Source organism: Sus scrofa, chromosome 13 (genome assembly GCF_000003025.6).
Source record: "Sus scrofa isolate TJ Tabasco breed Duroc chromosome 13, Sscrofa11.1, whole genome shotgun sequence".
Taxonomy (NCBI): domain Eukaryota; kingdom Metazoa; phylum Chordata; class Mammalia; order Artiodactyla; family Suidae; genus Sus; species Sus scrofa.
In genome coordinates, this window is record NC_010455.5 from 9,996,328 (window position 1) to 10,022,077 (window position 25,750).

Below are 25,750 nucleotides of genomic sequence, written 5' to 3' on the forward strand. Positions count from 1 at the left end.
CAGCAACCTCATGGTCCCTAGTTGGATTTGTTTCCACTGCGCCACGATGGGAACTCCGTCTTCTACTCCTTTTATAAAGTTTAAAGTTGTCCTTGCTCCATCTCTGGCCCTGCAGCTGCCAATGATCAGGACTGAAAAAGGCAACTTGGATACTTTCTGCATAGAAGAGTACTTTACTATAAAACATGCCCTATGAACAAACAGAAACCAACAGGATATATACCCAAGAGTACACAGAAGAGTAATTAATTTGGAGAAAAGCATAGAGACCTGGGAAATGGGGATTCTGCCGTCTATCCTCACCAGACAGTTGCAAAGCATACTGAAACACAATCAAGAATATGAGATTACTAGAGTTCCCTTGGGGAGTAGTGGGTTAAGGATCCTGCATTATCACTGCAGCGGCTTAGGTTGCTGCTGTGGTGTGGGTTCAGTCCCCGGCCTAGGAACTTCTGCATGCTGTGGGTGCCGCCAGGAAAAAATAAAGAAAATGAGAATATTAATAACCAAAAATAACATGGGGTAAAATAAATACATACACATTTAAGTCAGTCTATGAAATGTTTTATTTTGGTCACATTCTAAATATTTAAAAATCTGATGCATTTTATGTCATCTTTTCCTATTGCACTGTGTGAGAGATATAGGTGGCTATACAATTGATGATAGGCCCAGGATATGGTAATTACTAATCCTCCAATACATAGTTTAGAGTTTAAGGGTAACAGGGCCTGCTGATGTCCTTGAGTGATACATAGAGTTGATATCTAAGAACACACCCACGTTTTGCTCAATGGTGACTTGTGGAGGCTAGGAGCAATTTTCGAGGATGCTGTAAAGTAATAGTCAATTCTTTAAAGACGGTATTTGAAAAAGGATGTCCAGCTCTAGACATATGTATGCATCTTGACTTTCTCCTGTCTCCTGGGGCCTTATGGATGCTTGAGTTGCTCTGGACCTGGCTGTCATCAACAACCTGACGAGGCCGTCATCAGCCCTGCAGGGCAGGACATTTTGTCCACATACAGTGACAGATCCAGGGTCTTTGTATAGACGTTTAGGAGCAGGTGGAGGTGGGGGAAATTTTGTGGAAGCTGAATTTGCATAGGAGACATAGGTTATTTGGGGTTAAGATTATAGGGGAACCTAACATTTCCTCGAGTCACCCGCAGCACTGCTCCTGTTCCCATACCCTTCAACGGGGACCTAACAGCAGCATCCCACTTGCTCTGAGAGTGCTACTCCCCCACCCACTTGCTCCCCTCAGTATCCCAGGGCAGAACGGCCTGGAGATCTTTGCTCTCACATTCTGGGCCCCAGGGAGTCCAAGGCAGAAGTTGTCCATCCTGGCCGCAAGTGGACTCCACGCCTTTGGCAACAGAGTTAGTCCTTAGCCACTTCGAGAAGCTTTGAAGGTAGTGCGAAGCCAGGGCCGCAGCGGCCGGGGATAAAACCCAGCCCCTGCTTCTCCTTGGAGCAAATCCCAGCCCCCCCCGCCCCACCCCCAGCCAGCATTTCCCTTTAACGCGCGTGCCCATCAAGGTCCCCGCGTCCCTCCCTCCAGTCGGCCCCGCAGCCTGTTTCCCTCGTCTCTCTGGGTCCCGGCTGCACCTTCTCCGTGGGACGCCCCTCGCCCGCCGCCGCTCGCGGGACTCGGCTGTCACTTCACTTTTCTGCACCGCCTCCCGGCTCCCCTGCCCGGCCGCGGGGGTACCCGCCGTGCGCGCTCCCGCCCCCTCGCGGCCGCGCGCGCGAGGAGGAGGGGCGGAGAGGCGCGCGGCGCGGCGGGCCGACGTGGGGCTCGCGCTCTCGCGGTCTCTCCGGGCGGGCACGCGGGCACGCGCAGTCACGGGCGCGCGCGCGGACGGCCGGGCGGCGGCAGCTCCCGGAGGCGGTGGCTTCACTTTCCTGGACTCAGGGGCGACCACAGCAACAGCCGCGGGCAGCAGCCTCGGGACCCGGAGCTGGAACGGCCGGGGCGGCGGCGGCGGCGCCGAGGGTGAGTCCAGGCGGGCACGGGCGCGGCGCGGACAGGCGTGGCCGTGCGGTGCGCTGTGCGTGGGTCTGGGTTCGGTGACTGGACGGTCCGCGGGGACAGCCCGTCCCCGGGGCCTCCTCGGCGCCCCTTCCCCCGCTCCTCCGCAGCCCCCTCTTCCCTGGCTGGGTCTCGAGCCCGCGACCTGCGCGGACGCCCCTCCCTCAGGTACTCGCCGGGCCGCGCCGGGCCCCCGCCCCGGCCCCCGCTCCACTCGGCGCCGCAGGGCTCTGCCGACGTCGCTCGCGCCCCGCTTCCCTTCCCCCGAGCCCAGTCCCCGCGCCCCCTCCCGCGAGCCTCCTGCCCCTGTTTCTCGCCCTTTCCACCCCTCCCCCTCCTCCCCATCCACCTCCCTCTGCCTCTTCCCTCCCTGCCCATCTTCTACCCCCTTCCGTTCTCAGTTCCCCATCCCTCGCCACCCTCCTGGCCCCTTCTCTCTCCCAGCCGCATCCTGGAACTAAGTCTTAGCAAAAGTACAGGATAAATGTCACGGTGCAAAGTGCCCGGCTTGATCTTTTGCTATTTTCCCTAATTGCATAATTGCTGCACATGGTGCCTCTCGGCGAGTGCCGGGTCCGGTTCCCTCGCGCCGCCGCACCCCCGTGGCTCGCCTGGAGACCTTGCGGGGTGTGTTTGTGTCTGCCCTGGTGTGGAGTGTGTGTTGTCTGGGTCTTTTGTGAAGCCCAGCGCTTGTCACAGTTTGGAACCCAAGCCCATTTTTCTCCGATCTTTTCTCTGCAGCCCCCGCTGGCCTGGTTCGAAACTGGCTCCCCCTTCCCCTCGACCCTATCATCTCCCCCTCCTCCCTCTCTCCTCTCTTAATGTTTTGATCCTTTTGCCCTTTACCATTTCTAATGAAGATAAAGCGTAGCTTCTTGTGGCTTTTTTTTTTTTCCCACGACCAACCAGAAATGTCCAATCCATCTTCCCTTAAGGAAATTAAGGCCGCTTTAGAAAGACCTCATCCTGTGCTCGGTGGCTGTTACACCGATTTGCATGTTTTCAAGATTCATCTTTTTGAATTGTTTATTCTTGAGAGTCCACTAAAATATTTTAAAGTTCAAAAGGAAATGCTAGGATTTACCTTAAGAGTATCTAGTCTTTCAGAAAGATATTTAAGTTCTGCTTAGTTTTTTAAAATCCCCAATTCTTAAAAAAGTATGTACCTGAATATGCGGTAGTTCTGTCTGGGCCTTCGAAATCTAAATATTTGTGTTTTCTCACCTTGGATGCTCCTTGGCTCTTTAGAGTTTTGTATGTGGGCTGATGCTGATGAGGGAGGGTTTTCATATAATGTCACACCCCATTATTGAAAGGTGCACCCCTCCCCCAGGACATATAGCACTTTTTTCTCAAAACTTGAGTGTTCCATAATTATTTCGTGCATAAATATCTTTGCAAGTAAGTACAAGCTGGATATTGCTAGGTATCTGTGTAACCTAAATTGTTTTATTTTACGTTTTAGGAAAGTTTAGAAACATGAGTGGGAAGACAAATAGCAAGAAATCAGATGACAGAGTTAAACGATTTCCTGTTGTAAAAGCTCAAATGAACACTTGCTTTTGCAGTTTTATATCATGAGGTACATTATAAGGCTTATCTGGATAGTAATCCGGATTTATGGAGTGACAAGTTGTTTTTATGTTTTCAGTAATATTATTAACTAAATCAGTTCAGTTTTATGGAACAGTGGGAGCTTCATTTCATATGTTACTAATTTCCAAGACTGTAATTACAACATAGAGTACATAGCTAATACATGTTTAGGTAATTTTTGTGTTGAAGAATGGACCATATCTAAACTCTTAATTTAACACGTATTTGAGTGAGGTCTATTTTACTATTTTATGTTTAGAAAGCAAGTTTTACTCTGAGTACAAAGTAAAAATATAAATTTCAGTATGTTAATATCTTTGAAATTGTCATGGAAGCTTAGGTTTATAACTGTGGGGTTCAAGTTTATCTTCCCTCTAGATTAGATAATTGAATCAAATTAGCTATTTAGGAATTAATCTTAAAAGATAAAATTAAAGTGCTGATTTAGAAGATAAGAGTTTTATTTCAAAGCTTTTATTCATTTGTAATTTAAAGAGAACACCTTGTAAGTACACAGTCTTATAACTAATTAAATGCTTATAGACTGTTTTTCTTCATAAAATTAGTTGTCACCTAAGTAATGTAATACTTTTTCCCCATGCTTTTCCTGTAATCAGGCATTCAAAAAACAAAACCAATAGAAATTCCCCTTACTCTTGATATTTGAAAAAGATATGAGAACTTTGTTTCTAAAAGTTTTTATAGCGGTTACTAGTGGCCCCAGGGGAATTTATCATCTGTAGGTTTGGATGAAATAAGGTATCTTAGGTCAAAAGTGGAAATAATATTTTTTTCTTTATTGTGAAACTGTAGAAATTATACATCTATTTGGGTATTTTTAATAGTTCTCTAGTGAACTATTTATTCTTTAGACTTCTGATATTCTGGAGCAGTTTATAAAATTTAGATTTCAGATTATGGCTCAGCTTATATCCCTGAGTAGTCTTTTAAGTAATTTTATATACTCATGGCATTATTAGATATTGTGTAAATACACATAAATAAGAGTATTAAGAAGAATGTGTGTAGCTTTGTAACTAATGTAATATACAACTGAAATTCTAGGCATAGTTTATTAAACTGAAGCTGGAGCTTCAGTAAAAAGAATTTTATTTCCTTTAGGTTTCTGTATATTTGTCACATAATGGATTGCTTCTGTTTTAAGATATATAAAATGATTTATCACTCATTTCACATTTCTCAAAATATTGCTAGCAGTATTTTGCTGTATCTGAGGGCCTTTCCCTGAGAATAAGAGCTAACATGCTCTTATATACATATTTAGAGGGTTTTAAGTTCTGATATATTTTAACTGAGAGAAGTAAGCTGAAAAAAATTACTAAATCCAAGAATGAGAGTTTAAATGAAATAGAAATAGAAAAAAACAAGGATTATATTAAGATTGTTGAGCTACATGTGAAACATACTGATATAAAATTTCAGTATTCTGTGAGGTGACTTCAGTGCTTGTAAAAGATGCCACAGCTCTGGAGACTCATGCTCTCCATTTACTGCATAGGTGGGAAAGCAGTCACTTTTCCCCACATGTTTCAGAGCTGCTTTGGGCAGACTTATTTTTGTTTGGCAAGAGGGTGGGGGAGGGGACTGTTGGGGGTTGGTGGAGTGTTTGTGTGATATCTTATTGAAGGCATTCAGTATTTTCTATTCACTCTTCACTCCTCTGTGCTTACCATGCCTTCAGTTCTCTTGCAGTGCTTTTTGGTTTGTCTTAACCATAAAAATTTCAATCCCATGACGGTTTGTATTATGAAATAACTGGTTTAGAGCAAGCTGCAAGTTAAATTTTTGGTGATGATGAATTTTAATCATTGTCAGCTAGCTATACATTTGGACTAATTATAATAATTAAAAACAGTGCTTTATTTGAGGTATCTTTCTTTTTCATATTAATTCTTATTTTAGATCTATCAAATACAGTTTTATTTCAGGTCTTGATTTTTTTTTTTTTGCTTTTCTAGGGCCGCACCAGAGGCATATGGAAGTTCTAGGCTGGGGGTTGGTTGAATCAGAGCTGCAGCTGCTGGCCTACACCACAGCCACAGCAACTCTGGATCCGAGCCTCATTTTTGACCTACATCATGACTCAGAGCAACGCCAAATCCTTAACCCACTGAGCGAGGCCAGGGATCTAACCACTTCCTCATGGATCCTGGTCAGGTTTGTTACCACTGAGCCACGATGGGAACTCCTCAGGCCTTAATTTGATTAAGAGTAATATAATATCTTTTTCAAAAGGAATTTTTCCCATTTATATATGATTTTTAAAGGTATATTTTGTGTTGTTAATGTCACCTCTTTTTTTTTTGTCTTTATAGGTCCACACCCACGGCATATGGAGGTTCCCAGGCTAGGGGTCTAATCGGAGCTGTAGCTGCCAGCCTACGCCACAGCCACAGCAACACCAGATCTGAACTGCATCTGCGACCTACACCATAGCTCATGGCAATGCTGGATCCCTGACCCACTGATCGAGGCCAGGGATCAAACCCACAACCTCATGGTTCATTTCCGCTGTGCCACGATGGGAACTCCTAATGTCACTTCTTAAAGGTAGTTTTGTTTTTCAGAGAAGGCATTTGTACCATCTCAAGTGGTTATGGGGTAACAAGCTGGGCATTGGTTTTGTCAGTTTGGCTTTGGATTTGTCAGTACATGCTAAGCTAGTCAGGTCATAGAGATATATTTATAGTGATCAAACTCAGAAATTGATGATGATAGAATGACAGTTGAGAAGAGAGGAGTGGAATGTTGGGGCATGTTGTCTAGGTTATAGCAGCTGCCTGTGTATCAAGGTATTGAGAAAATTGAATTGGTAGTTAGAGTTGCTTGCAGAACATGAACTCAGAGCAAATTTGAAAGCCTTGAGGGATATTTCATCCAGATTGTGGGTGGGGGAACGAAAGCATCCTTCATTGTCTCCATACAGTCTTCACCTCCTGTGAAAATGGTTGCTTGGTATATTGCCGGATCAGTGCAGGTGCCTTTGTAAGGTTCAGTTTTTATTTAGAATCATGGAGACATCTGTGTTTTTCTATTACCACAAAGGTTACTTAAAGCAATTGATTGGTTTAGAGGATTTTATCCTTAGCCTAGTCTGGAGGATGTATCTGTGTAATGTTTCAAAATAATGCAAAAGGCTCCTTCATTTCTCTGTTCCTGTGACTGTTTTTACTAACCTCAGCTCCAGCATTTGCAAGCTGGATTACCCACTAGGTCAGATCTCTTGTGCTTGTGGGACCAAAGGGCCTAGCATAGTGCTTGATGGAGAGCAGGCCCTCAATTTTTTTTTTTTTTTTTTTTTTTTTGGTAACAGCTTTATTGACATGTAATTCACATATTATAAAATCCACTCTTTTAAAATGTGTAACTCAGTAGTTTTCAGAGTATTTAGAGTTGTACAACATCACCATTATTTAATTTAATTTAATGAACAATTTCCTCACCCCCAAAGGAAACACTGTACCTATTAGCAGTCCTTTTAGGTTCTTCCTCCACTCCCAGCCCCTGGCAATCACTTACTGACTTTTCTGTCTCTGTGGATTTGCCTGTTCTAGATGTCTCATATGAATGGAATCATACAGTCTGTAGTCCTTTGTGACTGTCTTCTTTCACTTAGCATAATGCTTTCACAGTTCATCCATGTTGTTGCATGTAGATGCTGCATTCCTTTATATGGCTGAATTATATTCCATTGTTTGGATATACTACTTTGGATTTGTCTGTTCACCAGTTAGTAGACATTGGAGTTGTTTCCTCTTTTTGGCTCTATGAGTGATGTTGTTATGACCATTTTGTGTATATGTTTCATGTGTTTTCATTTGTCTTCCCGTGCATTTTGAATGGATGAAAGAAAAGTTTTGACAGCTCCCAGGGTGGTTTTGTAAATGACCAACTCATTCATTTTGTAGTGAGCTTTATTTACGTGGTCCACTTTAAGATTCATTTTCTCTCTATTCTTGAGGTGCCCTAATGTAGCCCTTCCACAACTGAATAAATGATTTTTGACTCTTTAATCCAGGATCTAAAATGTCCACTGAGGCACAAAGAGTTGATGACAGTCCAAGCACTAGTGGAGGAAGTTCTGATGGAGACCAACGTGAAAGTGTCCAGCAAGAACCAGAAAGAGAACAAGTTCAGCCCAAGAAAAAGGAGGGAAAAATATCCAGCAAAACAGCTGCTAAATTGTCAACTAGTGCTAAGAGGTACTTCAATTGTTATAACCTCTTTGTTTTTAGTATCTATTTGTCACCTTAAGTTCTGTCTTTCCCTTGCATTTGATCATTTTTGTGAGATGTGGACCATGAAGTTCTTGGACTTTTTGTTCTTCTTCAAGATTATTACTTTTTTTTGTGATTTTAAAGTCAATTGAACAGCATGGCAAATTTATAAAGTACATGTCCATTGTGTGTGTGTGTGTGTGTGTGTGTGTGTGTGTGTGTGTGTGTTGTTAGGTGAGCATGGAAAGAAAAAGGCGTGTAAAAATGTGATGATTTGATTTAATGGTTCCTTGACTATTAATATTTTATTCCATTCAGTAGCAGAGAATAGAGAGCGGGAATCTGTTGAAATGGTTATTGAGGGGCAGTGTGTTTCCTACTCCTTCCTGTTAGTAAAGGGAGAAATGCTGGAGTTACCAACAAATGCTTCTTGGTTTCATTATATTAGGCAGTGTTTCAGTCTTGATAAAGATTTTCTTTTTCTCCAGAGAATAGATAGATCTGGAAGGAAGATATTTGAATGATTCTCTATTGCCACATCAATGTTTATGATGATTGGCATGTCATTGGACTCGGCAGAGGAAATCTGCTTTAATATTGTTACGTTATAGAATATGTCTTGGTAAATATTTTAAAGTGAATTGAATTTAGTAGAATCTTTCCTGCTCCTGTGATGTATTATTCTTGCTTTGTTTGATACCTTTTTTTATATTAAATAAGTATAAATAAAAGGAGTCTGTAAGTTTTAGACATAGTAGAATGTCTGAATGTTGAATGATAGCTTTATACTTTATTGGATAGTATGGATTAGGGGAAACTCATCCCAAAGATTATAAACCATGTGGCCTGGTAGACCTTTTTTTTCTCTGGCCTCATCAGTGCATAGGATTGGGAAGAACCTTCTCATGCCTGGTGGGGCATGACTTCCTAGGGAGAGATGTTAGAGTGATGGTGAGTGCTCAGAAGCCCATTCTGGGAGACTAGGGTGGTCATTCTCCCTTTCCCGGAAGTGTGTTGCCAATCCCTATAACCTCTGTTGAAGGAGTTGTTTGAAAGTCAGGTCGCCTTGAACTTTAAACCTTTGAACCTCTCTACTCACACGCTGGCATGGGGGAAAGGGTTCAGTTTGTTTCCGCTCTCACATCACAAATGCAGAAGGCCTCAGCTGGTGAACCCATCTCTTCTGCTGCCTGGCCACAGCACAGAAGGACCTGCTGTGGGGAAGTCGGGGTGAAGTTAGAACAGATAAGGAAGGTGGGGATGGAGAAAATATGATGTTTAGATGAGAGAAAGGATGCTGGGTGTGGTGGGTAGGAGACATTCAGGTACAGATTGTATAAAAGAGGAAAGTCTAATTCAGTTTTCAGCTTCTGACAGTGAGAGTTTTTTCAGGGCCTCTTCAGCTTGTCAGAAAAGGCCAGGTCTGTGGTGGGGGGGGGGGCGGGTTTGGATAATGCATCTGCTGGGTCTGTGCTCTGCTTGGTTAGCAGAGAATCCTGTCTTGCTTTTTCCCCTGGCTGGGAGCACCACCATAAAAATACCTCAAAATCATATTTCTTGGGTGATGTAGCAAAGACCAAACTCCGCTTAGGAAAGAGAGTGAGCTATAAGGTGTGTAGAAGTGAGGATTACATAAAATTTTTTCGAGTACATGGATCATTTTTTACTTCATTTTCCTACAAAGTATACAATATGTATTCAGACATAGCTTTCCCTTTTCTCCCTCCTCAGATAGGGGATGAAACTTAGTTTTGAGGTGATGTGGGTGCATGTGAAGAATCCAGAACAGGAGTTACTGCCGTGCTGCATCGGGATCAGTGGCATCTCTGTGGCACTAGGACTCAGGTTCTATCCCCTGCCCAGCACAGTGAGTGAAAGAATCTGGTGTCGTCATAGCTATGGCATAGGTTGCAGCTGGCCCAGGAATTCCATATGCCATTGGGGTGGCCAAAAAAGGGGAAAAAAAAAATTCAGGACAGTGTCTGATTGGCACATGATAGAAATTGGTATTACTGCATTGGTGAAAATAGGAAGTGTCTTTTTTTTTTTTTAAGGCTGCACCTGATGCATATGGAAGTTCCCAGGTTAAATTGGAGCTTTAGCCGCTGGCCTATGCCATAGCCACAGCAATGTGGGATGTCTGCAACCTATACCACAGTTCACAGCAAGACCAGGGAGCAAACCTGCATCCTTATGCTAATCAGATTCATTTCCTCTGAGCCACAACGGGAACTCCAAGAAATGTCTTGATTTGCTTCCTGGCTGGAAAAAAAAAAATCCCTCCCTTGGCAAATTTATTCTGTGAGTCTGTGATTTTCAGTTTGTGATTGATGACCTTCCTCTAGAAGGTCTCTGGATGGTTTATGGGTGAGTGTCTAAAGTGACTTAGTCATTTACTATTTGTTTCAAATATAAAAACACTGCCTCACTGCCAATTTTTAGGTAAAAAAGCCCCCAAACAAACAAAACCCCTCAGTTCTTCCCTCTTCCCTTCCCCCAGTTTAGTTGATAGTGAAGTCAGCTTTGTTCCTGCCTCCCCCATCTCTAAGTTCTAAAAACTGAAGAAAAAATTGGGAATCACGAGGACAGGGACTTACATCTTTTTAATTCACCGTTATATCCACAGTGCCTAGCATAGTAGGGTCACAATATCTATTTACTGGCTGCTTTAGAACCTTGAATTTGTTTTAGGGGTTTGATCTTCTGTAGAGATTAGAATCCCGCTACTAATGTGTTCAGAAGATTAAAGTTAAAATTCTAATTTATTATTATTGATAATTGATTTTTATTGAGATGAGACATCTTTGCCAAACAGTGTCGCTTGGTGAGAGAGGATCAATCAGTAGCAGTGCAGAGCTTGGATGCTAGAGACAGGATCCAGGTTTAATTCTAGGTTCTGGCATTTAGTTGCTCTAGGATCTTAGGTATGTAATTTAACATTTTAAAGCCTCAGCTTTCTCTTCTGTTCAATGGAAATAATAATGGACCCATCTTTGCAGGGCTGTTGTAAGACAAAATGCGATAGAATATTTCTTCAGCACATGGTAAGGTTTCATGATGCTGGCAGTTACAGACTTTGTGCCGGTTAAAATCTACAATATTTTTTCAAGTCCATTTGATAAGCTTTAGGCAAAGGAGGTATATGTTAACCTCTGAGGACATAATGCTGTTTGTTAAACTAGAAATGCTCAGATGCTGTAATTGTATAATTTTATAGTAGTTCAAGAAAAGCACTTTGTGCATTGTTGTTCAGTTGAATGATATGTGCTGTTATCGTAGAAGTAGTAGTTAGGTGTAGAAACGTGTTTTCTTGAAAGAAATTTCATTTTTCAGGTATTAGAAAAAATAGTGTTGGATAAAGAAAATATTAAGTGGGTATTTTGTTTAAACAATGTTAAAAATTAATTGTATTTTTTAGAGTTAAGAGGGAGATTATAGGCACTTTGATGCACTTTTGCTTTTTGGCAAATTTGTTTCTTAAAAATTGGCATGCTTTCATCCTGGTCTATTCTCTTGATAATGTCTAATCACTCTTGCTGTGTTTCCTGTAGATCTAATTATATTTGTCTTATATCTGTATTTCTTATACTTGTAGTTGGACAGTGCAGTGGCAAAATTTGATGATCTTATTAAAATGCCAAGTCAGTGAAACATCTGTTTTGAGTTCTTCACTGAATTGACTGAACTGGTTTTTTCACTTGTTGACACATCTGTAAATAGTTATTTTATTTTTTTATTATTATTTTTGCTTCGTAGGGCCGCAGCCACAGCATAGGGAGGTTCCCAGCCCAGGGGTTGAATCAGAGCTGTAGCTGTCGGCCCACACCACAGCCACAGCAACACTGGATCTGAGCCACGTCTGTGACCTACACCACAGCTCACGGCAGCACCGGATCCTTAACCCACTGAGTGAGGCCAGGGATCGAACCTGTATCCTCATGGCTCCTAGTTGGGATCATTAACTGCTGAAGGGAAATCATGTAAAGAGTAATTTTAAATCATGCTATTTCACATTGCCTTTGTTCAGAGTAGACATTGTGATTTTGTTAGACACAATACAGTACTGTCCTAGGAGTGATAATTTGGTTTTAGACTCTAAGTTTTTGTCAGGTTAAAAGGTTGATTTCAGGAGTTCCTGTTGTGGCTCATTGGGTTACAAATCTGACTAGTATTTGTGAGGATGTGGGTTCAATCTGGCATTGCCGTGAGCTGTGGTATAGGTTGCAGATGTGGCTCAGATCCTGAGTTGCTGTGGCTGTGGTGTAGGCCGGCAGCTCTCATTCAGCCCCTAGCCTGGGAACTTACATATGCTGAAGATTGTTTTCAAATGCACATTTAAAAACTTTTTTTTTTTGGCTACACCTGTACCACGTGGAAGGAATATCCTAGGCCAGGGATTGAACCTGTGCCGCAGCAGTAACCCAGACCCACAGCAGTGGCAATCCTAGATCCTTAACTCACTGAGCCACAAGAAAACACCCTAAAACCTTTTTTATATTACTGAACTCAGGATGCATCTTACAATGCAGTCATTAATTGAGGGTATCTTAAAAATAGTGGTCTTTTAGAATCAAATACATTGTATGTATCATCATTCAGAATTAAACTCTAGTTATTTGCAATTACTGTCTTCTAAATTAATTCAGAACTACTTGATATTTAAAGAAATTTTAGTGATAAGTTGCATGAGTTGGATGAGTTTATTTTGAAAGGTTTTGACCAGTTGATTCTATTGGTTAGAATAGGGGTTCTCGGGTAACTGAGAAATGCAGAGCTTAGGGGAATATAGAAAGTCATCTAAGTGGAAGAAAGGTTTTTTTTTTTTTGTCTTTTTGCCTTTTCTAGGGCCGGTCCCACGGCATATGGAGGTTCCCAGGCTAGGGGTCTAATTGGAGCTGTAGCTGCCGGCCTACGCCACAGCCATAGCAACGCCAGATCCGAGCCGTGTCTGGGACCTACACCACAACTCATGGCAACGCTGGATCCTTAACCCACTGAGCAAGGCCAGGGATCGAACCCACAACCTCATCATTCCTAGTTGGATTCGTTACTACTGAGCCATGACAGGAACTCCAGAAGAAGGGTTTTGAAACAATAACCTTAAGAAAATACCTTTGTGAATCCCCATGTCCGTATATTCATGATCTGCTTGGACCTGAGAGAGTTACTGAATTTTCCTTAACCTAAAATGTGTTTGTGTTTTAAGCATATCAGTACCTATACACTGCTTCATTTTGCTAAACAATCCAGTATTGATGTTAAAATGAGTGTTTCATATCTTCTCTTTTTTGTGTAGTTTTGGTACCGTATTCTTCAATTAAGTGTGAATGAATCATCATTGCCCCAACCCAACTCCCCTTGCTTTTTAGAAAAATGACAGTCATATACAATACTCTCACTGTTGCTGGAATATCGAAGGTATTAGGTGAAGTCTTACAAACTGAAATTCAGTCTGTATTTTGTCTCTGACTTTTCTCAGTGACTATTTGCTGTTGCTGACTTCTGTATTATACTAACTGAGAAATGGCACTGCTGGACAGAAATTGGAAATTTAAGCATTGTCTAGTTGACTTATGTCTAAAGAAATAATTTTGCCTTAAAATTTCTGATAAGAGAGAGACCTTTTTTGGTTTGACCTAGCAAGATAATTGCTTGTTTTTTCACATTCCCAGTGTAAAGTCACTAGCCTTAGTTTCCTAAGTAGGGACTGATAAAACAGTAATACTCAGAGAATTCTGTGAGATTCATTTAATTCACTTTTAATAGCCTAAGATCATCATGTAAAAGGTACACTGTAAGTGTGAATTATTGATACTTTTTCATTTTTTCTCACCCTAAGGGCCAGTGCCTGAAATAGCTATCTTCCTTACTCCACGTGTCAAGAATGAGAAACTTAATACGTACATGATCACAACTTTTGAGATAGAATTGGATTGCTGTCATTGAAAACAGCAGGACATCTTGCAACCATTTAAATAGCAATTCTTAGTATAATCTTTTCTGTCAAGAGAAATACAGTCATTCTTTAGTAGCAGCAGCTGAAAATATAATATATTGACTCACCACTCAGATTTGTCAAGTTTATCAGTAAATTACTTTTTGTATTGAATAATTAGATTTAGAATTATAGACATCCAGAGGGGTGTCAATTTCCGTTATAGAAATCTATGACAAAAGTATGACATCAATTTTTTAAACCAAAAGGGATAGTATAAGCATAAAGCAAGATGAGTTATTAGAAAATCCCAAAGTTCTTTTATGTTAAAAATAGTTTTGACCATTTAAGCATGCTCTTTTGAATGCCTCTTCTTTTGGTCCTCTGAGTTTAAAAACAGTTTATAAAAATTATTCATGTTTTTGTTAACAGAATTAAACAGCACAGAGACATTTTTAATGGAAAGCAGCAATGTTCTGTTAACACTCTCCCTATCCCAATTCCATTCCTTTTGAGTCTGGTTTACCTTCTAATGATTTCTTCATAATTCTAAATAATATGCTTATACCTATTTGTTGAATTAGTAACTTAATATCTTTTGTCTCCTTGCTATGAAATTTTGAGGATGTAGCTTTTTATCTGCTCTTTTCTCTCCTCCCAGTAAATGACAGTTCTATTTTTTTTTAAAAAAAAAAGAGTATTGATTGTCTTTCTAAACCAAATAATATATTTAAGCCACTATTTCTTATTCCTTCAAATTTCAACAGTATTCCTTGGTTCCCTATTTTGTCAAATTTGGATTTTAATATGTGTTCTTCTTATATCTACTTATACGTATCCCCTACCCGCTTTCAGTTGGTTTCTATTAGCTACACCTAATTTTACATCTTCAAGGTTAGCAACATTTACATTGTGTATCGCAGCTACAACTTGTCTACCGTGTTTTATCTATAAGTAAAAGACCAATAAATTTTCTATGCATTTACTGTACCTGAATATTTAGTGCCAGACCAGAGTGTTAGGCTTAGATTTCCTTCAAGTCCAAAGTCATGATCTCAAGGCTACCCCATGAGTCATAGCATTTAGGCAAAATATATCAGATCTTTTCTATCCTTTAACATCTATTACTTGATTAAGATTATTACACATTTTAGTTTCCTTCCTATTTGATCTATGATTTTCTTGTATAGCTGTTTCTTCTGGGATTTCTGATTTTCTTTTTTTTACCCTTTGAATAGTGTGTCTTTATATCCTAATGTACTCTGCAGCCCCCTCTGGTTCTCAACCTATTTTTTTTTTTTTTTCCTTAGCAGAAGAATTCCTTTATTTTCCGTCAGGTATCTTTGCCCTTCTAGTTTGTCCTTGAAATTTTAATTTGAATAGAGCAAGGCACACTACAAAAAGGGTAAAGAAGTGGTTTTTTTTTTTTTTTTTTTTTTTCAAGCATAGTTTTTTAACAGCTTGGAACCAGTGGAAAAATAATACATCAGGAATATTTTGTTATTCGGGTGTTCACTGCTAAGGTAGGTCCTTTGTACGGGACATTCTTTCTCCCTCAAGAACAATTTAGTCACTGCTGACTCCAATTGATTTATACTCTTCTGCTTTGTCTTCTAGAAATGCACTAAAATTATCATCCATGGGTGACCATCCCCTTCTCTTTGCTGTTTATTCCTCTTTGTACTTTCTGTACCCCTGTGCCCTCCTTCCCCTGCACCCCCTATCACCAGTGGGGTCCTGAAGGAGTGGGAGGTGAATGTGTGTTCTCAGTTTGCCAGCTTACCCATTCAGTTTTAAGGTGCCTGATTTATTTATAATTTTGTGTGAAATCCATAAAGGGTGTTCTATATCAGACTCTGAGACTTCTCTTATTTAATTATGGGTCATGTGTACTTTATATGTATATAAAAAAATCATAGAATCCATATTAGAAGGAAATCATGTTTTAAAGAGAGCATGGACTTTGTCCTAGTCAGCCTCTTCATTTTATAGGATAGAAAACTGAGACCTTGAAAGAGCGCAGGTGTGAATAGTCTTTTTGCTCAAGAATTCTCAGTTAACGGGACAGCAGAATTAAAAGGTTTTTTGGGTTTAAATTTCTCAGTCTCGCTCTACTTTATAATGCTCCCTCAATCCTGAATCACATGGCTTAGAGAAGTGAAATTATATCTGGCATGTGATTCATATGGGAAATTGGTGCTAATGCTTCTGAAGGAGGTGCACCAGTTCTGATAATTCCATTTGTTGTCTTGAAAAAGACATAGAATGAAATTCTTTCAGAGTAAATATTTTTGTTCTGCTTTCTGTTTTCTTTAATGGTACTTTAGTAAACTATTATTCATATACTATCAATAATTACCAGAGAGCAGACACCCAGCAGTGAATCTCATATTTTAAAACCATGCAGAGGAGAAGGAATGGTTTTGAGAATTTTTAAAAATTTGGTTTAACAAAGCCTACCATTTAATAATACATGAATGAGGGAGTTGCTGTTGGGGCTCAGTGGTTTACGAACCTGACTGCACCCAACTAATGTCCATGAGGATGCGGGTTCAATCCCTGGCCTTACTCAGTAGGTTAAGGATCTGGTGTTGCTGTGAGCTGTGGTGTACGTTGCAAATGTGGCTCGAATCTGGTGTGGCTGTGGTGTAGACTGGCAGCTGTCCCTCTGATTGGACCCCTAGCTTGGGAACTTCCATGTGACACAGGTGTGGCCCTAAAAAGCAATAAACAAAAACAAAAAACATGAATGATAGGAGGTTGCTGTTTAGTCTTACAAAACAGTCTGGTATGTTTATAGGGTTTAGGTACAGTTAAAAATAAAAGATGAAAATAACATGAGGGCAAAAGCATGTTTGTAAAATAAAAGTTCATTTTTTTTCTTTGCATGAAGCTTATGCAATTACATTAAAATGAGGGAATTCTAATAAAGCTTATTGAAATTTGAAACCTTCAACTTGCTTCGTCCTAGAGGCTTCAGGGAAGAATGCCATTTATATTTTGATACCCATTTCAGTTGTTGGAATGAGGTCCTGATAATCCTCTCTTCACCAGTTGATCGTCTCAATCAGCATGGTTGGATTCAACTTACTGTGATCATCTTTCCTTTCTATATGAGAGGTTCTAGTACAAATCAGAAGTTGAAATGATCCATAAATAATGTGACAGATGTTTCCAGTTTGAAGTAGAAATATTGGTTAGTGCTGGCAGTGGCCTAACGAAGTTTTAAGTGATAGTGTTGCTTTCTCAGGCTGCAAGCACTAATAATGGCCAGTCTTGTTTGTCTTTACATTGTCAAGATTATGGCAGAAATTACTACTTTGTTGGTATTGTATATGATGGTTTATACAGTATTAGTTTTTCAAAGTAGTGGGAAATACTACCGTAAAAGTATAATTTTAATGAAATATTAAGAGAGTGACATTTTAACATAACTTTCTTTGTGTTTATTTTGAAGAATTCAGAAGGAACTTGCAGAAATTACATTGGACCCACCTCCCAACTGTAGGTAAGTACTTACGGATTTTTATTTATTTGTATCTTCTGTAGAAGATAAAATTGAACTGTTGGTCTGATATGCAGCTATCATTGTGGTAGTCTTGATTAATTAGTAAAAACATTGTGGTTTGGATTTAAATGACCGTGGGAGACAGTGGTGGTTGTTGTCTCTGCAGAAGTGGAATATTCAGCAAGTATGTTTGTCGCGGTAGAGTGAAGTTGCCAAAGAAAGGTCATGCAATGAACAGTAAGATAATCAGATTATAGGGTAAGAAATACAATTATCTTTAGTGGAAGAGGGAGGTATTGGGGTTTTAAATGATTTCTTTAATGATAAACTAAGACTGTGGTGAAAATATTTGCTGTTTGATAATTATTTAGTTGTTGGAAATTGATTTTTTAAAATGCTCTAACATTACACAGTGTTTCTTCATGGTTTAAATTGTTTCTTAGAGTCATTGGTTGTGACTAAGTAAGGATGGGTGATTGGAGGCAGTGATGTTAAATTTAAAACACTCCTTTATGGCCACCTGCTCTCAAATTTTCTGGTCATAGTTTACTTATGAGAGGTTAAAGTGCTTGCCTGGAAGTGATTAATGATACACAGGTATGTAGAGGAAGAAGAAATAATCTCCTATATCTTGGATCTGGAAGATGGCTGTTTGTCTATTTTAGGGCATTTTTCTGTGTTTTGATATGAGTTCAGTGTTAGAACTAGGTCACCACGGAGTTGTTGTAGTGTAAATGGATAGTCTTGTGCTTTAAATGTGAGAGGGCAGATTTCCAGTATTGAACGTGAGTTTGAAATGCATTGTTTGGTATGATTTCTGATTTTACTGGTCTTATTTTTATATGAAAGCAAAGATAGCAACTATAGATAATAATGAAAGTGAACATTTTGCAGATGGCCAAATGGCTAGTTGACAATTATTTTGTGTAGGAAAAATCTAATAAAACTTAATGTTTGTGGTGAATTTATTATGTTTCTTTACATGAGAGTCATGTATATTATATAAACTTGCAGTAATAATGTTCAGAAGATGTTTCACTCAAAACAAATAATTCTTTGTTGGGTAAAACTGTTTAACAGTTTATCAGTCACACTCAAGACTGTGTTACATCAAAGCTGTTTCAGATGGCAGATCATTGTTTAGGCTTTGGTGGCCAATTCATGTAAGTAGATTGATTTGTGGAGAAACTTCAGTTTGAATTAAACTTAAAATCCCTTGTTTCTTAGTATTTGTTTTAATGACTTGAACCTTTGTTTTAATAAACTGTGTTTTACCACATATATTATTTTTGTTACCTGTTTACAAACAACTGAACTGGTAAATATGCAAACTTAACTTATACCCTTATTTGCTTAAATTTTGACAGCAGATTATTGGTAACATGAGCTACTTGCTTTGTTTTAATGAGCTTGTTTGACTCATTTTGATAAATGAAATCCACATGTATCTTGTGATGTTTGCAATTTTGCTATTAAATATATTATTTTCTAATACAGTAGTCTAATTTAGTTTTGGCTTACCACGCTTCGATTAAACTAATATATTGTAAAAAATTCTTGAAAACTTAGAGTTGGAGGATAGGAATTAAATAATAGTTATTACTTAAACTAAAATAATTTAAGTAAAATTAAATAATTAAACCATAGTTCTATTTAATATAAAAACAAAAAGTTTAACTGTGGTGTCATCTGAAATTTGGGGAATTACTTTTTCATTGAGCCTTAGTTAAAGTATCACTATTGGTTATGTAAGCAAAGTATATATACTAGTTTTTCACTTTAAAATGTGGATGTCACATATAATAAGCCCCTTCGACAATTTCAGGAAAGATACCTACTTAGTTGTATTTCTCCCCCAGAGATGTCAACATATAACATTGTAGAAATATACCTTGGTTGACTCATTTGCTGGCTTACGAGTATTTGCAATGAAATCCTTTTAACATTGTGGAGATTGGGCAACTAAGTCTGCTTTAGAAGCAAGAACTGCCGGTGCAGTGGCTTTGGCTTCTTCTATTGGATCCTCAATAAGTTTGGACTGATTAGGTAGCGATAAAGATCATACTCAGGATCATGTATGCGGAGCTCCCCCTTGGGGAAGGACCCTCTGTTGTGTCTGGTTGGGAAGTGGCAGGTAGTTGTACATTCCCTGTGTGCTTGTGCTGTATTACCATGGACATCCGGTGCACTCGTTAAGTGGGTTACTGTGGTCTTTGGCTTTTTTGATGTCAAACATTTGATTTTAGTTTATAGTAATTCTGCCCATCTATTTTTCAGTTAGAATGTGGTTACTATCTTCAGATAGAGAAGTTAGAACATAACTTTAGTTTGGCTTATTTTTGGCACAAAGTTAACAATGCTTTTGTGGTTGATTTTTTAAAGTTCTGTGCTGCCTTCGTGTGTGTCCTAATGACTATAATGAATTAATTTATAGAAATGTAATAAATTAAAGCTATTTGCTTAATAGAGTCAAAATCCCATTCACCTAGTACTCCCTTTATGTATGACCTTTTCTGGGACACCTGTCTCTCAAAACACTACCTTTTGGTTGCTTGGGCAGTTACTAACTCACAGGTAAAGAACACCGGTGGGTTTAGGCAGTCGGGGTGGAAAAGGATTTTATCTATAAGTTGTGATGAGGTTGGTGTGTGTCACATTCCACTTGGAATGTGGTTCATTCCTATTTTCTGGAATTTAAGAGGCTGGTACTGCCCAGTTCTGTGTGTATGTAAGGTTGGAGGTGGGACTTTGGAATTTCAGTGCATCTCTTGTGTGATGTCCAGTTAAGCAACTCTTACAATTCATGTTGAAGGAACTACTATGTGTTTATCTTCTATGTAGTGTTTGAGTTTTTTTTTTTTTTAAAGTTTTGGAACAAACCTAAATATTTTAAAAGAGCATCCACAAAATACTTTGATGATAAGTTAAATTATTTCTTCTTATAGGAAACACATGCGTAATACAGCTTTTGGTTTTCACTTTTTATGTTGTCTTTATTCACTTTGTTGTTAAAAATGCAATAATACAGTTTTATTTTAAGTTGGGTTGATTGAATTCTTTTTTAATATTGTAACATTAATGTTTAAAAACAAAATTTTATAATATACCTAAGAAGGGAGTTTCTGTTCATGAAATCACGGGGTCTGTAGGGCCATAGGCATAGAAAAGTATATATAATTTGTGCAAAATGTGGTTATATAGTTAGAATATCCTCTGTAAATAGTAGAATATATTTTGCTTGGTCTCAGTGTTTATGGTCGATAACGTAATTGACCCATGGTATTTGCAAGGGCTCTGTCCTGCAGCCTCTGCAAATCCATCAGTGTTTTCATACTGCCAGCTGAGTTGGGGCTGTGGGTTGGAGTTGCTCACTACCTCAGTGCTCTGCACAGCAGCTGAGCTTGTAAGGGACTGCTGTGACTCTTTGATTTCTTCACAATGGTCAAAAACACAGATCCTAAATCTGTAAGTATGCTCCTGTGTTCATTTTTGTTTCCTGATGCTATTGGAAAACTGGCAGCTAGCCAGAAAGATTTCTGAATTAAAATAAAACTTTTTGTCATCCAAAGGATAACCTGTTTCTCTGTGTTGCAAAGAAGCTAAATTCAAAATTCCATTATGATGTGATACAGTCCAAGTTCATTATTAGTGTGTAATTGAGCAAATGAAAGGAGGATATACTAAAAAAGAGAATGTAGTTCAGTTTTCACTTTTTATTGTTATGTTTCAGTGATGTACTCATTGAACACAGGCACTGCTTTATTTTTTAATTGGAACAGCTTTATTGAGATGTAAATTGAAGTGTAAAATTGAGTGGTTTTTAGTATATTCACAGAGTCATATCTGTTACAGTCAATTTTACATTTTGATCACCCCCAAAAGATGTACCATGCCTTTTAGCAATCATGCCTTTCCCACTTCCTCCCAATTTCCCCTCTACTCAGCCGTAGGTAGCCACCTATACATTTGCCTTCTGAACATTTCATATCAATGGAATCATACAATATCTGATCTTTTGTGACTGGCTTCTTTAACAAAGCATGATGTTTTCAAGGTTCATCTGCTACTATGGAAACTCCTGATTTACTTGTCATTGTTTTAACTCATTGGTTAAGGCATTCCCAGAATAGAGAAGGCCATGACTGGACATAAACCTTATTATACTGTCTCACTTTACTGTTGATGAGAGCCTTTGAACAGGGGGAAATTTTGTTTTCCAGATCGTAGTAACTGAAACAGTATACAGGGAAAATGTGTGTGTGGGTTAACATTTTGCAAAACTATGTCCTTGGAGTTCCTGTCGTGGTTCAGTGGGTAACAAACCCGACAAGTATCCATGAGGACATGGGTTCGATCATTGCCTTCGCTTGGTGGGTTAAAGATCCTGCGTTGCTGTGAGCTGTGGTGTAGGTTGCAGATGTGGCTTAGATCTGGCATTGCTGTGTCTGTGGCCTAGGCTGGCAGCTATAGCTCTGATTTGACCCCTAGCCTGGGAAGCTCCATATGCTGCGGGTGAGGCCCTTTTGACAAAAGACAAAAAACAAAAAACAAACTATGTCCTTGAACAAGACTACTTTGAGATATAAATTGGGTATAATGTCTATTAGGGTGTGATCTCTACAAAGAGTTGCCAATGCCAAAATCTAATTATTGTCACTAATAGTTTACCTTTTTTTGGTCATTATAGTAGTACTTATGTAGCATTTTGTAGCTTTTAGAGGATTTGCATATTGGTGTGGTTTAGTTTTTTCTTTGTGAGTCTCTTGTGATTAAGTAATTTGCTCTTGCACAGCTAGAAATGGTTGATTTTGGTTTAAACCCAGGTTTTCTGTTTTTTTGTCCTTTATTTTTCCACATGTGTGACTAGATAGAAAAATACATTAGAAGTTACATTTCTAGCAAGGCAATCTGAAATATCATTTGTGCTTGTTTGATTTATATTTCTGAATTTCATGAAACAATATTTAAGTTGGAACATTTTGAAAAGTAGTTTTTTTGAGTATAGTGATTTCTACAACACTCTGTGTGTGTGTGTGCGTGTGTGTGTGTGTGTCAGCGTTACATTACTATTACTGGCACTTTCCAGGTAAAGGATTTCTTTACATTTGACAATTCTTTACTTGGTGTCTGCAGATGTCAGCACTTTTAATGCCAAATTGTTTTTCCCTGTTAGCCTCAGTCTAGGTCATGTTCTCCTATACCTCAGTATTTATTGAGGTCTTAATAGTAGATCCGTGGTAGAACAAGTGTAGGCTACAAGAAGATACCCAGATGTAGTTCCTAATCCCGAAGATCTGGTTACAACTAATTGGGAGATAAAACATAAAATACTTAAAGAACCAGACCAGGAAAATGATGGTACTGTTGGCAGAAACTGCCGATGTCTGTGGCCTCTGCAAATCTTAAAATCGATAATGCTCCCCTCTTTACTTTCGTTGCCCTGAAACTAATAGCCTTATTTATTCTTCAACTTTAGGAATTAACTGCATTTTGTGTAGAATCATCAACTCTGGTTGCATTTTATTTTCTTAATCCTTTTTTCCCACCTTCCAATCATCTCTTCATTTTGTACTTTCGTATTACATAAAGTTTTTTAAGCAACCTCAGTCTTTTCGAGCTAAGCAGATTATTAGTAAAGAGTGTGGATAACTGAAAGGTGATGTAAATATGTGTTGGGTAACAGAGTGCTGGAGGGCCTCTTTATGAGGATTCATTAACATGATAAAATTTAAATATATGTTGAGGGTCTGTCTTACATAGGAGGCAACTCTCCTTTCCTTAGTATAGGTAATCAAGAAATATTTTTTTTTTTCACTTCTTGGAGTTCTTGATCCCATTGCTACTGTGTTGAGTGGTTTTGCATAGACATTACAAAGACCAGTCTTTAAAGAACATTTGTGTTGCACTAAGTGGTTAGAAAAGCTGAAGCATTGTTTGGAATAGCACTGCAGACTGGGTAGCTGCAGAGCTGCAGTGTGTGTACAGTGTGGCAGTGGATGGGAGAGCGTGATCTTACCTTGTGTGTTCCCTTGGCAGCTCCAAATGTCAGGAATTTTAGGCCTGTTTATATTCTCATTTCCTTATCTTCTTTTTGATATTTGAGGTGCACTCCTTCATTACTGCCAAGAGTATACCTAAGGTTTTTTTTTTTTGCCTTTACCTTAAGGCTGGCTTTTCAGCTGGGGCACAGCCAACGCAGAGCCATAAGGGACTGTTACTTCAGTTGGTGAACTTCAAGTGTAGCTGTTTGCTGTTGTATACCTTTACTTTAAAAGTAAACTTGGGGAAGACATAACTATCTCAGTAAAATCACCAGAAATGTTCCTTATTTCAAAATGTTATTTTTATTTATTTAATTTTTTTTTCTAAGGCTGCACCTGTGGCGTATGGAAGTTCCTGGGACAGAGGTCAAATCAGAGCTGCAGGTGCTGGCCTACACCACAGCCATAGCAATGCCAGATCCAAGATGCATCTGTGACCCATGCTGCGGCTTGCAGCAGCACCTAATCCTTAACCCACTGAGTGAGGCCAGGGATCAAATTTGTATCCTCACATAGTCAACACTGGGTCCTTAACCTGCTAAGTCAAAACGGGAACTCCAGAATGTTATTTGTTAACATCTTTCTTTAACCATAGATTTAAACAGTGTTTATTTCCTAATAGAAGAAAATGTTGAGTGATAAAGTGAGTTTTGTACCCATTATTTGTGGTCCCCGGAATTTTAAGAATTTTTTCTAATCTTTGTTGCTTTAAGAACGGCATAAGAATGTGACTGAAAAAGCATGTATTAAATGATCACACTGGGATTATATTTTATAATAGCAGCAGAACATTTTATCACTTATTTTAGTTCGCCTGGTTTTATAACTGGTTATTATTTCAGTTTTGTTACTTAACTACTTTAGATTGAAAGTGCCGTATTACTAACATGTAATATTTTAATTCCCATAACTATTTTATCTTTCTTTTTTCTTTTCTTTCTTTCTTTCTTTTTTTTTTTTTTAGGGCCACGGGTGCAGCATATGGAAGTTCCTAGGCTAGGGGTCAAATCACAGCCACAGCTGCAGTCCTATGCCACAGCCACAGTAACACCAGATCCTTAACCCCTGAGTGAGGTGAGGGATCAAACCTGCATCCTCATGGATATCAGTTAGGCTTATTTCTGCTAAGCCACAGAGGGAACTCCTGTTTTATTTTATTTTTATTTTTTATTTTTTGGTCTTTTTGCCATTTCTTGGGCTGCTCCCACGGCATATGGAGGTTCCCAGGCTAGGGGTCGAATCATAGCTGTAGCCACAAGCCTACACCAGAGCCACAGCAATGCGGAATCCGAGTTGCGTCTGCAATCTGCACCACAGCTCACGGCAACACCAGATCCTTAACCTGCTGAGCAAGGCCAGGGATCGAACCTGAAACCTCATGGTTCCTAGTCAGATTCGTTAACCACTGCGCCACGATGGGAACTCTGGGAACTCCTGTTTTATTTTTTAAGAGGTCCTAGATTTCCCGTCGTGTCGCAGTGGTTAGCGAATCCGACTAGGAACCATGAGGTTGCGGGTTCGGTCCCTGCCCTTGTTCAGTGGGTTAACGATCTGGCATTGCCGTGAGCTGTGGTGTAGGTTGCAGACGCGGCTCGGATCCTGCATTGCTGTGGCTCTGGCGTAGGACAGGGGCTACAGCTCCAATTTGACCCCTAGCCTGGGAACCTCGATATGCCGCAGGAGCGGCCCAAAGAAATAGCAGAAAGACAAAAAAAAAAAAAAAGATTGGACACTAGCAATTGCTTAAGCAGAGTTTAAAAAAAAAAAAAAAGAGGTCCTGAAAACTATTCTTTAGTGTACCCAAAGCATTTATTTACAGTGGTTATCACATTCATTGGCTTAAATGTTTTTTATCAACTAAGTATTCTTTCAAATTACAAGTAAAACTGTATTAGTATTTTTTATTTTGAGAACAATGTAAATTTTGATTTTTAAGGTTAATATCGCCGGTTTGCTTTTTGACTGTACATTTTGTAAATGTTAATTTAGAACTGTTTATTTAGAATGTCTGTGTACTGTAGGTTAGGGACTTAATAGGATGCCTTTAAAGATATAACTAATTCCATGTTTGTGTAGAAGCAGCTTATAATTCTAAGATGTGTCCTACAGTCAGGTAAAGCCATAAGCTAAAATTCTTTTTTTAGTCTAGTACATAGTAGGTAGGCTCACTCTCTCCTCTCTTGCCTACATAGAAGAGGAAGCCTAGTAGTAATTTCCAGCTACCAAATAGAGAGACAGAGGCCTCATGCCAGAGCTAGGGTTTCTGCCTTGGCAACCTGGCGTTCCATCCACTACGAATCCAGCTTTCCCCTCTCCTGCACCCCACTGCTGTCAGGTCCCTTGACATTACAGTTCTTTTACCTAATTTACTCACTTAGGTGAGAGCTCTTTATTTCA

General features: G+C 39.3%; 1 protein-coding gene across 3 annotated transcripts in view; it reads left to right on the plus strand.

Moving 5' to 3' along the window:
• The window catches only part of UBE2E2 (UB2E2), a 382,468-nt gene continuing 358,487 nt past the window's right edge, over positions 1,770 to 25,750 (plus strand). Inside the window, exons 1-3 of one of the 3 annotated variants that reach the window (XM_021068635.1) lie at positions 1,770 to 1,999; positions 7,671 to 7,854; positions 17,262 to 17,312. In XM_021068635.1, the coding sequence (XP_020924294.1) occupies positions 7,679 to 7,854; positions 17,262 to 17,312 (227 nt within the window). In that variant the 5' untranslated portion in view covers positions 1,770 to 1,999; positions 7,671 to 7,678. 3 annotated transcript variants of the gene reach the window in all.